Below are 14,289 nucleotides of genomic sequence, written 5' to 3' on the forward strand. Positions count from 1 at the left end.
CTTTTAAAGCAATTGATGCAAACTTGGCCACTCCTTTCAGTGTTCATCTCTCTCGATGGCTAATTTAAGCCGAGAGGTCGGAGATATCACTGTTCTACAGTGGAATTGTCGTAGTCTAATCCCTAAACAGGATCCGTTCAAATTTCTTCTTCATAAAACTAATTGCGATGTATTTGCTCTGTCCGAAACTTGGCTTTCTTCACAAACTGATCTCTCATTCCACGATTTTAACATTATCCGTCTGGATCGTAACGATTCTTATGGAGGGGTGCTTTTGGGGATCAATAAGCGCTACTCCTTTTATAGAATCCATCTCCCTTTATCAGGAGGAATTGAAGCTGTTGCATGTCATACAACTATAAGAGGTAAGGACTTATGCGTTGTCAGTTTGTACTGGCCTCATAGAGTTGCAGTGGATCGAAGTCACCTGGAGGACCTGTGCTCAGTGCTTCCTGAGCCAAGGTTGATCCTGGGTGACTTCAATTCACATGGAACTGTCTGGGGAGCACAAATTGACGATAGTCGTTCTACTCTTATCTATGACATTTGTGACAGTTTCAATTTAACAATTTTGAACACGGGTGAAAAAACACGGGTACCTAAACCTCCTGCAAGACAAAGTGCAATTGACCTCTCACTCTGCTCAAATTCACTATCATTGGATTGCCAGTGGAAGGTAATCCCTGATCCCAATGGTAGTGACCACTTACCAATCAAAATTACAATCACCAATGGGGCCAGTACTTCAAATCATACAAATATGGCATATGACCTTACAAGACACATCGACTGGAAAAAATATGCGGACACGATTACAACAACCATCAATTCTATGAATGTTCTACCTCCTTTAGAAGAATACAATTTTCTCGCTTGTTTGATACATGAAAGTGCAGTTTGTGCTCAAACGAAACCCATCGCAGATTCATCTGTACGTCGAAGGCCTCCTAATCCATGGTGGGACAACCAGTGTTCTAAGCTTTATAAGGACAAATCAAAAGCTTTCAAAGATTTTAGAAAACATGGAACCCTCGATCATTTCGAAACATATCTGTCCCTTGAAAATCAATTCAAAAAATTGATTAAAGGGAAAAAACTAGCACATTGGCGTACATTCGTGGAGGGTTTATCGCGAGAAACGTCCTTGAATACCTTGTGGAAAGTAGCACGAAACATGCGTAATCGATCTTCAACAAATGAAAGTGAGGAACATTCACATAGGTGGATATTCAACTTCGCACGGAAAGTCTGTCCAGATTCCGCACCTGTTAAAAAAATAATCCGGAATGTGCCTCCAGGTAGGTGTGGTCTGGATTCCAGCTTTTCAATGGTCGAATTCTCACTTGCCCTCCTCTCTTGCAACAATTCAGCTCCGGGAATTGATAAAATCAAGTTTAACTTGTTGAAAAACCTTCCGGATGCCGCAAAATTTCGCTTGTTAAATTTATTTAATCAATTCTTGGAGCATAGCATTGTTCCCCAAGAGTGGAGACAAGTGAGAGTCATTGCTATCCAAAAACCTGGAAAACCAGCGTCTGATCCCAATTCGTACCGTCCAATAGCGATGTTGTCTTGTATACGCAAATTGATGGAGAAAATGATATTGTTTCGTTTGGACAAATGGGTGGAAACAAATGGTCTCCTTTCAGATACTCAATTTGGGTTTCGAAGGGGCAAAGGGACAAACGATTGTCTTGCTTTGCTGTCTTCAGAGATACAAATGGCGTACGCAAAACGTGAGCAAATGGCTTCAGTGTTTCTAGACATAAAGGGAGCTTTTGATGCAGTCTCAATAGAGGTGTTGTCAGACAAATTGCACTCTCGGGGTCTGCCTCCTCTATTAAACAACATCTTATACAGCTTGCTTTGTGAGAAACATCTGAACTTTGCTCACGGAGATATTGCAGTTAGAAGAATCTCTTACATGGGCCTTCCGCAAGGTTCATGTTTGAGTCCACTTTTGTACAACTTTTACGTAAGTGACATCGACAGTTGTCTCTCTGAAGGCTGCACTCTAAGACAACTTGCAGATGACGGCGTGGTTTCTGTCACAGGATCTTCCGAGTCTCATCTGCACAGACCTTTACAAGATACTTTAGACAAATTGTCTTCCTGGGCTTTGGGGCTTGGGATTGAGTTTTCCCCTCAGAAAACGGAGATGGTTGTTTTCTCTAAAAAACGTAGACCTGCTCAACCTAAGCTTCAACTTCTAGGCAGAACGATCACTCAATCGAGGTGTTTTAAGTATCTTGGGGTTTGGTTTGATTCTAAGTGTACCTGGAGGGCCCATATTGAGTATCTAAAAGGAAAATGCCAACAAAGAATCAATTTTCTCCGATCAATAACTGGCACCTGGTGGGGAGCCCATCCAGAAGATCTTTTAAAATTGTATCGAACAACTATTCTCTCAGTGATGGAATATGGTAGCTTCTGTTTCCAGTCAGCTGCCAAAACTCACCTCATCAAACTCGAGCGTATCCAATACCGCTGTCTCCGGATCGCTTTGGGCTGTATGCCCTCAACGCATAACATGAGTCTTGAAGTTTTGGCAGGAATACTCCCTCTTAAAGATCGATTCAATTTACTATCACTCCGGTTCCTCATCAGGTGCGAGGTCATGAACCCATTGGTGATTGTGAATTTCGAAAAGTTACTTGAGCAAAATCTTCAAACTAGATTTATGTCTATATACCATGTCCTCATGTCAATGCAGGTAAACCCTTCTTCGTATACTCCAACTCGTGTTTGTAGCCCAGACTACGATAACTCTTCTGTCAAGTTTGATTTGTCTATGCAGCAGGAAATTCGTGGAATCCCGGTCTCGCATCGTTCTCTTCTGATTCCAAAAATTTTCGAAGCTAAATATAGACACGTCGATGCTGACAAAATGTACTTTACCGATGGATCACTTATTGAGGAAACAACAGGATTTGGAGTGTTCAACGAGATATCATGCGCCTCTCACAGTCTCCAGTCACCATGCTCTGTATATGTAGCGGAGTTAGCAGCTATTCACTGGGCTTTGGGCAGTGTCGCTTCACGGTCAGTTGGACACTACTATATTGTAACGGATAGCCTGAGCTCTGTTGAAGCAATACATTCAATAAAACCGGGAAAGCACTCGCCGTACTTCCTCGAGAAGATACGTAATAATTTGAGTGCTTTATCAAAACGTCGCTTTACTATCACCTTTGTTTGGGTTCCCTCTCATTGCTCGATAGTGGGTAATGAGAAGGCAGACTCTCTGGCAAAGGTGGGGGCGATGGAAGGCGACACGTATCCACGTGAAATCGTCTTCAACGAATTTTACTATTTGGTTCGAAGAAACTCTCTTGTTAACTGGCAGCGCAAATGGGACGAGGATGAGTTGGGTCGGTGGCTCCACTCGATTATCCCAAAGGTAAGCCTTAAATCCTGGTTTAATAGGTTGAACCTGAGTCGGGATTTTATTCGTATATTTTCCCGTCTCATGTCTAACCATTATTCCTTAGACGCGGTACTTTATCGTTTTGATATTGCTGGCAGCAATTTGTGTGGTTGCGGCAAAGGCTACCATGACATCGAGCATATTGTTTGGTCGTGTGAGGTCCATCTTGTCGCCAGAACGAATTTAATAGACTCCCTTCGGGCCCGAGGAAAACCACCTAACGTCCCAGTGAGAGATGTACTAGCTGTGCTAGATTTGGACTACATGTATGAAATCTACCTTTTTCTAAAAGCTATCGATCTTCGTCTATAATCCTTTTTATTTTCACATTTCCCTTTCTATCTTCTTTTTGACGTAGAATTACGTCTTACGGCAACACTATAGGGGTGCAAATTGAAACTCGCGAAATGATCTCGCGTCACGAAAAAAGCCTCTTTAACAGACATCATATCTAAAGGATTATGACGTCATCACCAAGCCAAGAGAAAAAGAGAAAAACTAAGAAAACACGGCTACCCCGCCTCTTGATGGGTTTTGATTTTCCCAGCCTACTATGCAAAAGTATAAAAGAAAGGGCTCGTCAGTCGACACGGTTTCATTATCTGTTTGCCGTCGACAAGTTCAGACATGGCTGCAATTCGATCTTAGTTTGGACCCCACCAGTGGTAATCCGACTTAGATATCGAATTGCAGTGGTTAAGTGGCAACTGTGGAAGAGCATGGAGCAATTGTAGATGCCGCAAGCAGCGATGGCGGCTAGCAGAGGTGGAGAAGACCAGCGGAGGAAACGGCGAGCGGTGAAGGGCTTCAGTTGCGGTGCACACCAGTGGCGGATAGATTTGCACGGTGCATATTAGTGCGTGTGGTGAAAAATGTTCGCTGTTCCTATTTAGCCCCCAATCGGGTTTGAAGGATTTATTTCGGAAAATCCCAACTGTTTGTCTTGAGATCACTGAGAAGTTGAGATGTTGAAAGAAACGCGCATTTCAAGGCATCTCACGTTACTGACAGTGCTATGATTGTGAACAAATTTCCTGCTTCTTCTACTCGTTGCCATCTCTATTGTGGCAAGCGAACCCAAAGCCTACTAATTAGAACTTGGAAATTTCAATTTTTAGAAAATCCGCAATGAAATAAAGCAATCGCGGTTTGATTTCTGATAATTTTCGATAAACTAAAATATTTTTCGGTTCTGCAGGCTAGGGCATCACTTTCCAAAGTTTTGCTTAACGTAGGTAACTCTTTTGAATAGTGTTTCATTGGGTTTTATCAAAGAAAGTGAATCAGCTTTTACTCTACTTTTACAAAGTTTGCCACATCGATATTTTTCGTTCTGTTTTAAGAAAAAAAGGAATGAACTGGCTTCTTTAATAGGATATGTTCCTAAAAACTGGGGAATATTCTAATTATACTAGCCGGGAAAAAACCGCATCGAAATATCTTTAGAAGTTAGTTTATGGTGCTACAGCTTACAAGGCGTGGTCGTAATTCTACGTATTATGGTCGTGTGAAATACAACCTCTCCATCTTTTTCTTCTAAAAATGTGCTAAGCTAAGCAAACGATTGTAAAAAGAAAACGAGTTTGGCTCCTTCAAACCTAATCGTATGAGCCGTTTCAAATAAATCAGTTAAAAAAAAAAAAATAATTGTTTGTTTTTTATAACACTGCTATTTCTCGCTAAATTTGAACTTCGAAAACCCTCCCATGGACGAGCCTTTCGCACGGGCCTCGCCCGAATGTTACAAACTTAATCATGAATCCATATACTACAAAATTAAATACAACACTTTCGGTGAATCAAAGAGACCATATTATTGCAATTTGGTATAGAGGATCCCGAGATACAGAACGCTGAATATCGGTGTTTTCTTCTTCGACAGATTTCTTCGCGATCCTTAATATGTTGGGTATGAGGAAACTATGCTTACATTTTATTCATTTGTTCAAACGACTTAAAAATTTCAGGTAACCAGTTGATAAGCTTATGATATTGAATGCGTTTCAATTTTGTATGGATATTTGTATGGAAAATGAAATCTTTGCACATTAAATCATTCTGAAAATTCAAATAAGCTTGAAATGGAGTTAGTCTTGGATTTTTGGTTTTGACTGTTCTTAAGCTTCACTTTTTGATAGCATGACAAGCAGCTAAGCAGCTAAGCATTTCAAGAACAAAGTTATAACCATTTCAAAATAAAAAAAATCTGAATCCATTGAAATGTAATTAAAAATGGCAGACTTTGCTTGCTAGAGCTTTTAATATTTTCATTAAATGTTTTTGCAAAGGTTTTAAAAATCAATAAATTCACTGGCTATGCAAAGCAGTTTCTTGAGATTTTTTGACGTTCAATTACGTCTTACGGCAACACTGTATAGGGGCAAATTGAAATTCGCGAACGAATCTCGCGTCACGAAAAACGCTTCTTTAACGGACATCTTTTCCGAACATCATCTTGGGTCGGCTATTTGTTGGTACACCAATACTCATTCAGCGCAAATGCGAATGGCACGGAAGTCTTCCTCACGAAGATATAAAAAAAGCACTTTTCGCTGCCTCAAATTTCATTCGCGTCCACAATCAGTCCTTTTCAAGCCTACTACACAGATGAAGAAAGATAGTAAATAGGTATGTTGCTATATTGTCAGATTTGCTTCGTAATATTACGTAAAAACAGTCGAAAAAGCAAAAATTAGAAAAAAATAATGTTGGAATTGTTTTTTTTAATAACTTTGAATATCTTTTCTGGGGTATAAGTTAGGTGTGTGCTTCGTTCACATGACTATACTGCAAGAATAAAGGAATATATTTCATCCAAAATTGTATTATTTGGAGCTTACAGTACATCTTTTGCGATTTTTGAATGAAAAATTTAGTTTTCCCATACAAATTTCCATAAAAAGTTCTCAGTTTGATCCTGGGAGGAGGAAAAAATAATGAAGTTTTATTTTCCCTCTACTTAACTAAAACATAATATATTAAAATTATCAACATCATACAAAATTAGTTATTAAAATCGTATTCACTTACTACATCACATTTTAGAAACTACAACAATTCGAAGATGACTAAATATTCACCATTTTTTAATCCCACTTTTAGATCCTCTCAAAGATCCTCGGATATGTGGAAGACCGCAATGTATAGGTGAGAAAAAAAATCATTAAAATATGATAATAAATTTACATTTGACACCACATTTACAGAAACAAACAACAAATTCCGATACCAGCTGAATCGTCTTTACAAATACGACTACTCCATGTACGTGAAGACCGAATTTTCTGGCAGCGGTGAAAATTCCTCACAGCTGCACCTGATTGCAGCAGTTGAAATTGACTTCCCCAAACCGTGCCAAGGTATTCTGAAACTTCACTCGGTTGAAGTCCGGGATCGACCACTTCCGGTAACGGAAGAGCAGGACTTTGACTATGGTGCTGATTACAACGAACCGGCTCCGGAAGCCGAACTGCATCCCAAGAGTGATGTCATTGCTGAGGAACTGACTCGGTTTGAGCTGAAATTTGCCTTCCACGATGGGCTGATTAGCGAGATTTGTCATGAGGCGGATGAACCGGTGTGGACATTGAACATGAAGCGAGGTATTCTGTCCTCGTTCCAGAACAGTATGCCCCGGTTCGATATCGATTACCATACAACCGAAACAGATGTTTCCGGAGTTTGCGAAGTTTCCTATACGATGAGTGGAACGAAGGAAACCAGCTTGATCGTTACCAAAACCAAAGATATTCAGTCTTGTAAGAGGCGCTACAAGACCAACTCGCTGATTCAAACTGTACCTTATGAGTTTAGACCGGTAAGTTGAGGAGAATGATCTTCAAAAATAATCTTGAACATTATCAATCTATTTTTCAACAGGATTACGTAGCGTGGCCAATCCTTAACTCCACCAGCTATTGTAACGTAAGTTTTTAGCCTAGACTGTAAATTTTCAGTTTAAACTACATATTTATGCTTCCGATAGATATCAGTCGACAATTACGTCTACAAAGAAGCTGTTTGCTTTGAACGGCATCAATTGGTTCCATTTTCAAATGGAGCAGCAGGAGCCGTGACGGAGTCCTACAGTCGCATGACCTTAGCCGACGAAGAATCCTACGTTCCCGAGGATCAAACCCCTGACGAGTACGAAATTCAGAAGCGATCAACACTTATCTATGATCACACACCATCCGCTAGAGATAGCCACGATGAGATCAAGGCATCTCGGGAATTGTTGAAAGAACTGTGCCGGCTAGGGTTTCCCGATATTCGTCGAAACTTTCCCGATGTATTTTTAAATTTCCTGTCCACAGCACGAGTTTTATCGTTTACCGCGTTGTCGCAGCTTCTGTACAGATCCAAGAGTATTTGCGAGAATGGAAAGTGAGTCTTTTCAGAATGATCCATTTGAAATATGTGATATTCATCAACTTTTATCGATTTTCTTTTAAAGGAACCATGTTCTCGAGAGTCTCCCGTACGTGGGTAGTCCTGCATCCGTAACGTTGATGAAGGATCAAATCATTAACGAACACATCAACAAAGACTTGGCCAAAAAATGGATGGAATCCTTTGCCTATCTTACAAGGTGAGTGATTGAATTAGCTTTCAAAACATTGCTGAGAGTTGAGAACATAACATCGACTTGGCATAATTTTAATTTGAATCAACCAAGGTTTTGAAACCAAATTACATATTTCATGTAATTTTTATTTCTGACTCTACAGACCCAACGAGGAAGTCCTCGAAGCTATGCTGGAGCTGATGGAGTACGGTAAGAAAATTGGCGAAAAGAACTTCATGCTGGCCGGAAGTTCGGTAGCGCATACATTCTGTACCGTTCAACCGGATTGTAGCGAAAGCGAAGCCATGCAAGCCATCGTCCAATTTCTGAACGGCGAACTGGAGGAGAAAGTCGCTGAAGCATCGGAGGCGATGACCCGAAAGCTGCGGGAGAGTATTATCGTCATTTTGAAAAGTATGGGAAACATTGGGGTGATCAATGCAGATTTTTACCCGGAACTGCGACTCTTGATCGAGAATGATCAGCTACCGATGGAGATTCGGGTGCAGGGAATTTACGCTTTTCGGAGGCACAACTGCGCTCGAAAACGGGATTACTTCCTGAAGCTGTATTCGAATTTTCAGAATGACGTTGAGATTCGAATTGCAGCCTATCAACAGGCCATGCGATGCCCTGATTATCTTTCGGTTAAACTGATCAAGCACGTACTGAAGACTGAGGAAGTTAACCAGGTCGGTTCTTACGTATGGTCTCACTTGTCGAATTTGGCCAGCAGTGCTTCTCCGGTACGTGTGGAAGCTCAAGGGTTACTAGCGGATGATGATCTTGGGAAGAAATTCAGGCTGGATATTCGAAAGTTTAGTCGAAATTATGAGCAAACGTTGTTCTTTGACGAATACAACTTCGGCATGAGCACGGATGCTGATTTGATATTCAGTACGGAGTCTTATTTGCCTAGGACAGCTTCATTGAACTTGACTGCCGATTTGTTTGGAGAGTCGGTAAATTTCTTGGAGTTGAATGCACGTGCCGAAGGGTTTGAATATCTGGTTGAGTCGATCTTTGGACCTACTGGTCCATTGAACACCAAAAAGGTTAAAGAATATACCTCAGCAGTAACGTCACTCTTTACTTCGGAATCAGAAGAAGAGGACTCATCCGGCTATGATCCTACAAACACATCAAGAGGCAGACGTGATTTGGATTCTGAAGAAGCTGAAAGTGAAGAAGTTAAAAGACCGAAACGTAGCGATGAACGTTCACCAACCGTTATTACTAAAGATATTCACGATCAGATCGACAACATGGGATATAAAATGAAGTCTGACTTCAAGGATCCTCACGCTTCGCTGGGTGTTAAAATTTTCGGTAATGATCTCAAGTATTACACCATTGAAGGCTTTGCTGAAACGATGATGGCCGCCGAACAGATCAATCCGATCAACTATCTTAAAGAAATTTTATCCGGAAAGGAGGTTTCCTACACAAAGTCTGGTGTTTTTCTTGATGCGTCTTATGACGTACCGCTGAGTAATGGTCTTCCGTTAGCATTGAGCATCATTGGTGCATCATCGGTAGATCTACGCATGTCCGGAATGTTCAGGGCATCCGACATTTGGCAATCTTCTAGAATTATCGATGTTGAAGGCAAGATCAAACCCAGTGTTTCTGCTGACATAACAGCTACCATGAAGACCGATTTCATCCACACAGCTACAGGAATCAAAGTTAAATCCAATTTGTACTCAAGTTCATCTTTGGAAACTAAAATAAAAGTACGTGGAGATCGTTTGGCATCTCTTCAATTCAGTCTGCCGCAGGATCATAATGAGATCTTCAGTGTACGCTCGGAAATGTTGGTATTTGATGACAACCGAGAGTTGCGACAGAAAGGTATTGAACAACGCTATTCCAACTCAACTTGTACCTGGCCGTTTATAGACAGAGCGATAGGACTGAAACTGTGTGCGGATTACAGTCTACCGGATGTCAGTAACCTGACAGGAATTCCTAGCTTAATTTTGAGTGGACCAGTGAACTTGGACATCAGTCTCCAGAAGGCTGATCCCACTGCCAAAGTTTTCCTATTCCAATACAGCTGGGATCAGCAGCCGAACACTTCAACTGGCTCGATCATCTTCGAAACACCAAATTCTCAGATACCAAGAATATTTATTGCAAACATAACATCAGACAATGAAGGCTACAGTGTATCTATGGGTTTTCAAAATGGTGACACCTCACATTCGGCTGTCGGAATATATACCAACAATAAGAATCAGCGGAAGTTGGACATGTCACTGAATGTCAACGATCGGAAGTACTTGGCCTTAGAGATGGGTTACAACAAAACGGAACATAAGCACGGAATGATCTACAGTCCGTCGTTGTTCCTTTCGGTGAACAATGAACGCATAGCCGGCATGGCTGGTAACATCAAAATGACCTATAAGAAAGGCATCAAAATGTGGGATTACATGCTACAGTTTGAAACAAAAAGGCTGCAGGCAAAGCTTTTGGGTAATATCCAACAAACCCAGGCAACGATTACGAGTCAGCTGTCCATGGATTATAGGGTAGGTGTGGATGTTTGTTAACATTAAAAATCTCTAGTTTATAACCTTCAATTTCAGTTCATCAACAGCCGATCTGAGCGGCTTACTTTGGCGGGAAGTTTCTCCAATCGAAGCCACCGGGGCCGAACCGAGTATCATGGATCGTTCGAGCTACGATCAACGGCCTATCCCAGGTTTGATTTTGCCTCAACGGTCAAATTTCTCTCGGCCATGGGACACATCGAGTGTAAGATAGAGCACAACAATGCTCCGGATTTGAAGGATCCCAACTATACTACAACGGTGCGGATCATCTTCGCACGGTTCCATGTGGCCGAAGTTGGCAGAACGACGGCTTCGATTGACGTTATAAGGCCTCGATCGGGAATCGAGCTGAAAGCTATGATAAAGTAATATTTTTGTAACATTATAGTGGGTCATTTAATTGTTCTAAATTTACTCTCTCTACAGACACGAGAACAATCTCCGGAAAGGAATGGAACACAACGTTCTGGTACTGCTACGGTATGCTAAGGACAAAGACATCACCGGGGTCTTTTCCGTGTACATGCCGCAGGGAATTCTGTTCGCGATCGACACGGCTGCCAATGTTACCGTTCCTGGATTCGATTCTTGCACCGTTAATCTTAAGATCAAGGAAAAGGCTCGCAAGGAATACTACGTAAGGCCCTTCCTTTACGCTAAAACCTAGAATCGATTTTAATTTCAAACCTTTTGAAAACATATTTCAGTTCGACTTCGGAGGCGTTTGGTTTTCGGGGCATTCGATCACCATCAACGGGTGGTATCAGGATCGAAGTTCGTTCATCAAATCTTTCCATCATGCCAAGCTGGAGGCCCAGAGTCCCTCGTTTGGAGATGTGCTAGTTGATGTGAAATATGTGCGGGATGAGATTGAGTACAAGGTTGACGTTCATGCGGAGTATGCTAAGCAACCGTATGGGCTGAATATTCGACATGTGCTTAACGATCAAGATGGAACCAATACATATGCGGCATTCCAGTGGCGAGATAGTTTGTACTGGTTCTCGGCGGTGATGAAGTCGGTTCCGATCAAGGAACTGGTGCTGGAGCTGCACATCGACAAGTAAGAAACACAAACTCCTCACAAGTTTGTCCTGATATTTTTAATCCTTATGCTCATTTGCTTGAATCTCTGCATTGCTTATTTCAAAAATGTCTACTAGGACTCGCAAGGCTTTTCAAAAAGTTTCCTTACAACATCGCCTATTACACGTTGAAAGATTGCGGGTGCATTCTTCGAACCAAAAGGTAAACGAGCGAATCCGTTGTTTTGCTCCAATCTCATAGAATGCGGTTTTTTTTCAATAGTTTACTCTGACGTATTGGGATGTGGTAAAATCCTGATGTCAAATGTACTATAGTGAAAACTATATATTTGCTCAAATTACATAAAACAGTTGAGCTAATAATAATGAGCACTGTTAAAATCGCTCAGTGTAGTCGCCAAAATTGAGCATACCTGATGAGTAGAACTATCTTGACAAGAAATCTGACAGGAGATAGGATAAAGAAAGAAAGATAAAGGAAGAAGTAAAACGAAAGAACAAATAGAAGAAGAAAGAATAAGTAGGAGGAAAAAAGTTGAATAGAAAAAGTTTCCGGGAAAAGAATTTACCACGTTTATTTGATATCGCTAAAAGTTATAAATCAGTTGCTAAAACCTGTGTTTAGTTATCAACATCAAGTGGAAAAGTAAGTTTCTCGTGGATTAGAAATATTCTTTAATATCTACATCAAGTTTAACACCAGATTCTCAGGTTCTTCCTATAAAAGGAATACGGGCAGCTTAAAATAAGCTGATTATCTTCGTTCGAGTTACGGTTCGCTAAACCTTAAACTAAAAGATTACCAATCTACGAGATTAAAATCAAATGTCTAATTATCAAATTATCTTCCTTAAACTTAAGTCGAGCAAATACAGATCTCTCAGGCTTACAACGTCTCCAAAAATCCGCACACGCTTGGCTTGATGTAAATACGAGTCAGGAACTAAAATTGTAAGTTCTTCATAATTATTACCCTTATACCTTACCCTGTTATACACCCGATCTGCTGCAAAAAATTAGTTTCGGCCACTTATCCGATCATTCTCAAAAAAATTTTATTGAGGACTTAACCTCACTTTGGATATGGCTTCAAGCTGCGGAAAGTGTGATCGACCGGATGATCAGCAGATGGTTGCTTGCGATTCTTGCTCTACGTGGTTTCATTTTGCCTGTGTCGGAGAATCGCCTGGTGTAGCGAACCGTAAGTTCAAATTCGACGCCTGCCAATCGAAGCGGACTAAGAAAACGGGAACCGTCAAAAAGGCAAGTCAACCTGTGTCACAGAAAATCATCCCCTCACTGGTCGAGATGCGGAAAACCTATCGGCTATCGAATCGAGTGCTGCTGCAATTCCCCAGTCTGGTACGACCACCGGGAAGACAATCCGGAAATGTTCGATAGCGATCATGCTACGATGGTTTCGTGCGGCAGTCGTAAATCTGGAATCTCGGAAGCTCAACTTCATCAACAACTAGAGCGAATAGAGATCGAAGTTCGAGCGACAATGCAGCTGTTAGAAAATGATCGGATTTACCAGGAAAAGAAGATTGTCATGGAGTGTCAGCTGGAAGAAAAGCGCCGGCGGCAGGAGAGGGAGCTACAGAAATTTCGGCTGGCTCAAGAAAAACAGATGTTGCAGAAGCAGCTCGACGAGGATGTTGCCTTTAGGAGGAAGCAGCAAGCACTACGAGAAGATTTCGAGCGTCAGAGGTTGTTGTTGTTACCTGCTGATGATATGGGTGCTAGCTGTTTGGATCCCCACAATCCGCCACTGGACTCTCAATCGAAAGTGAAGACATGGTTGAACCAAACTGATCCAGCTATCATCGATGCTGGTGGTCATCCAAAACCGAAGATGACGAGAACATTGCCAGATTATCTCTCCCCATCGAAGCAGTTTGTTACGAAGAGCTACTCTGCCGTGGCCGAACTAACGCAACCCACATTCCATCATCCGAATCAGAAATCGAGCAACACCAGTTCCAGTAACTCTGAACCCGACGCTGCATACCAAGCTTCATCGATGGTAGCCGATGCTAATGTACCTTCAGGACCAACTAAAGCACAGTTGACTGCTCGTCGGGGACTCTCGTGGAAGTTACCTATCTTTAGCGGTAGATCGGAAGAGTGGCCGCTATTTATTAGCGCGTTCAATAACTCCACTCAAGCTTGCGCCAACCAAGATAATTTGGTCCGACTTCAGGAGTGCCTGAAAGGCCCTGCACTCGAGTCAGTTCGCAGCAAACTGATGTTCCCCTCAGCTGTACCGAAAATTATCGAAAAGCTGCGAGAGTTTTATGGTCGTCCGGAGCAGCTGATTCACACGATACTGAGCAAGGTGCGCAGAGTCACTTCCCCGAAAACCGAGCGCCTAGAAACGTTCATTCCGTTTGGAATTGCTGTACAGGAACTGTGCGATCATTTGGAGGCAGCCGGACTCAACGATCACCTAGTTAATCCGACACTCATCCAAGAGTTGATCGACAAACTGCCAGCTACGACTAAGCGAGAGTGGGTGCAGTATAAACGTTTCCAGACAACAGTTACATTGCGTACGTTTGCCGACTTTATTTCGATCATTGTGTCGGAAGCAAACGAAGTAACGTTGTTTGTGGATGTCAAGTTCCAAGACAAGTCACCCGAAAAGATGAAGCCGAGGGAGAAAGGTTTCATACACACACATTCAAA

At 41.7% G+C, this 14,289-nt stretch overlaps 1 protein-coding gene across 1 annotated transcript in view; it reads left to right on the forward strand.

Annotated features, from left to right (window-relative positions):
* Window positions 1-14,289, forward strand: part of LOC129743787 (uncharacterized) — a 61,155-nt gene that overhangs the window by 27,129 nt on the left and 19,737 nt on the right. The window contains exons 3-11 of the mRNA XM_055735978.1: window positions 6,530-6,574; window positions 6,634-7,244; window positions 7,307-7,351; window positions 7,413-7,813; window positions 7,884-8,018; window positions 8,158-10,531; window positions 10,589-10,920; window positions 10,982-11,192; window positions 11,263-11,618. Of these exons, the coding sequence (XP_055591953.1) occupies window positions 6,530-6,574; window positions 6,634-7,244; window positions 7,307-7,351; window positions 7,413-7,813; window positions 7,884-8,018; window positions 8,158-10,531; window positions 10,589-10,920; window positions 10,982-11,192; window positions 11,263-11,618 (4,510 nt within the window). The remainder of the gene's footprint in view (window positions 1-6,529; window positions 6,575-6,633; window positions 7,245-7,306; window positions 7,352-7,412; window positions 7,814-7,883; window positions 8,019-8,157; window positions 10,532-10,588; window positions 10,921-10,981; window positions 11,193-11,262; window positions 11,619-14,289) is intronic.

The sequence above is a fragment of the Uranotaenia lowii genome, chromosome 2 (genome assembly GCF_029784155.1).
Source record: "Uranotaenia lowii strain MFRU-FL chromosome 2, ASM2978415v1, whole genome shotgun sequence".
NCBI lineage: Eukaryota > Metazoa > Arthropoda > Insecta > Diptera > Culicidae > Uranotaenia > Uranotaenia lowii.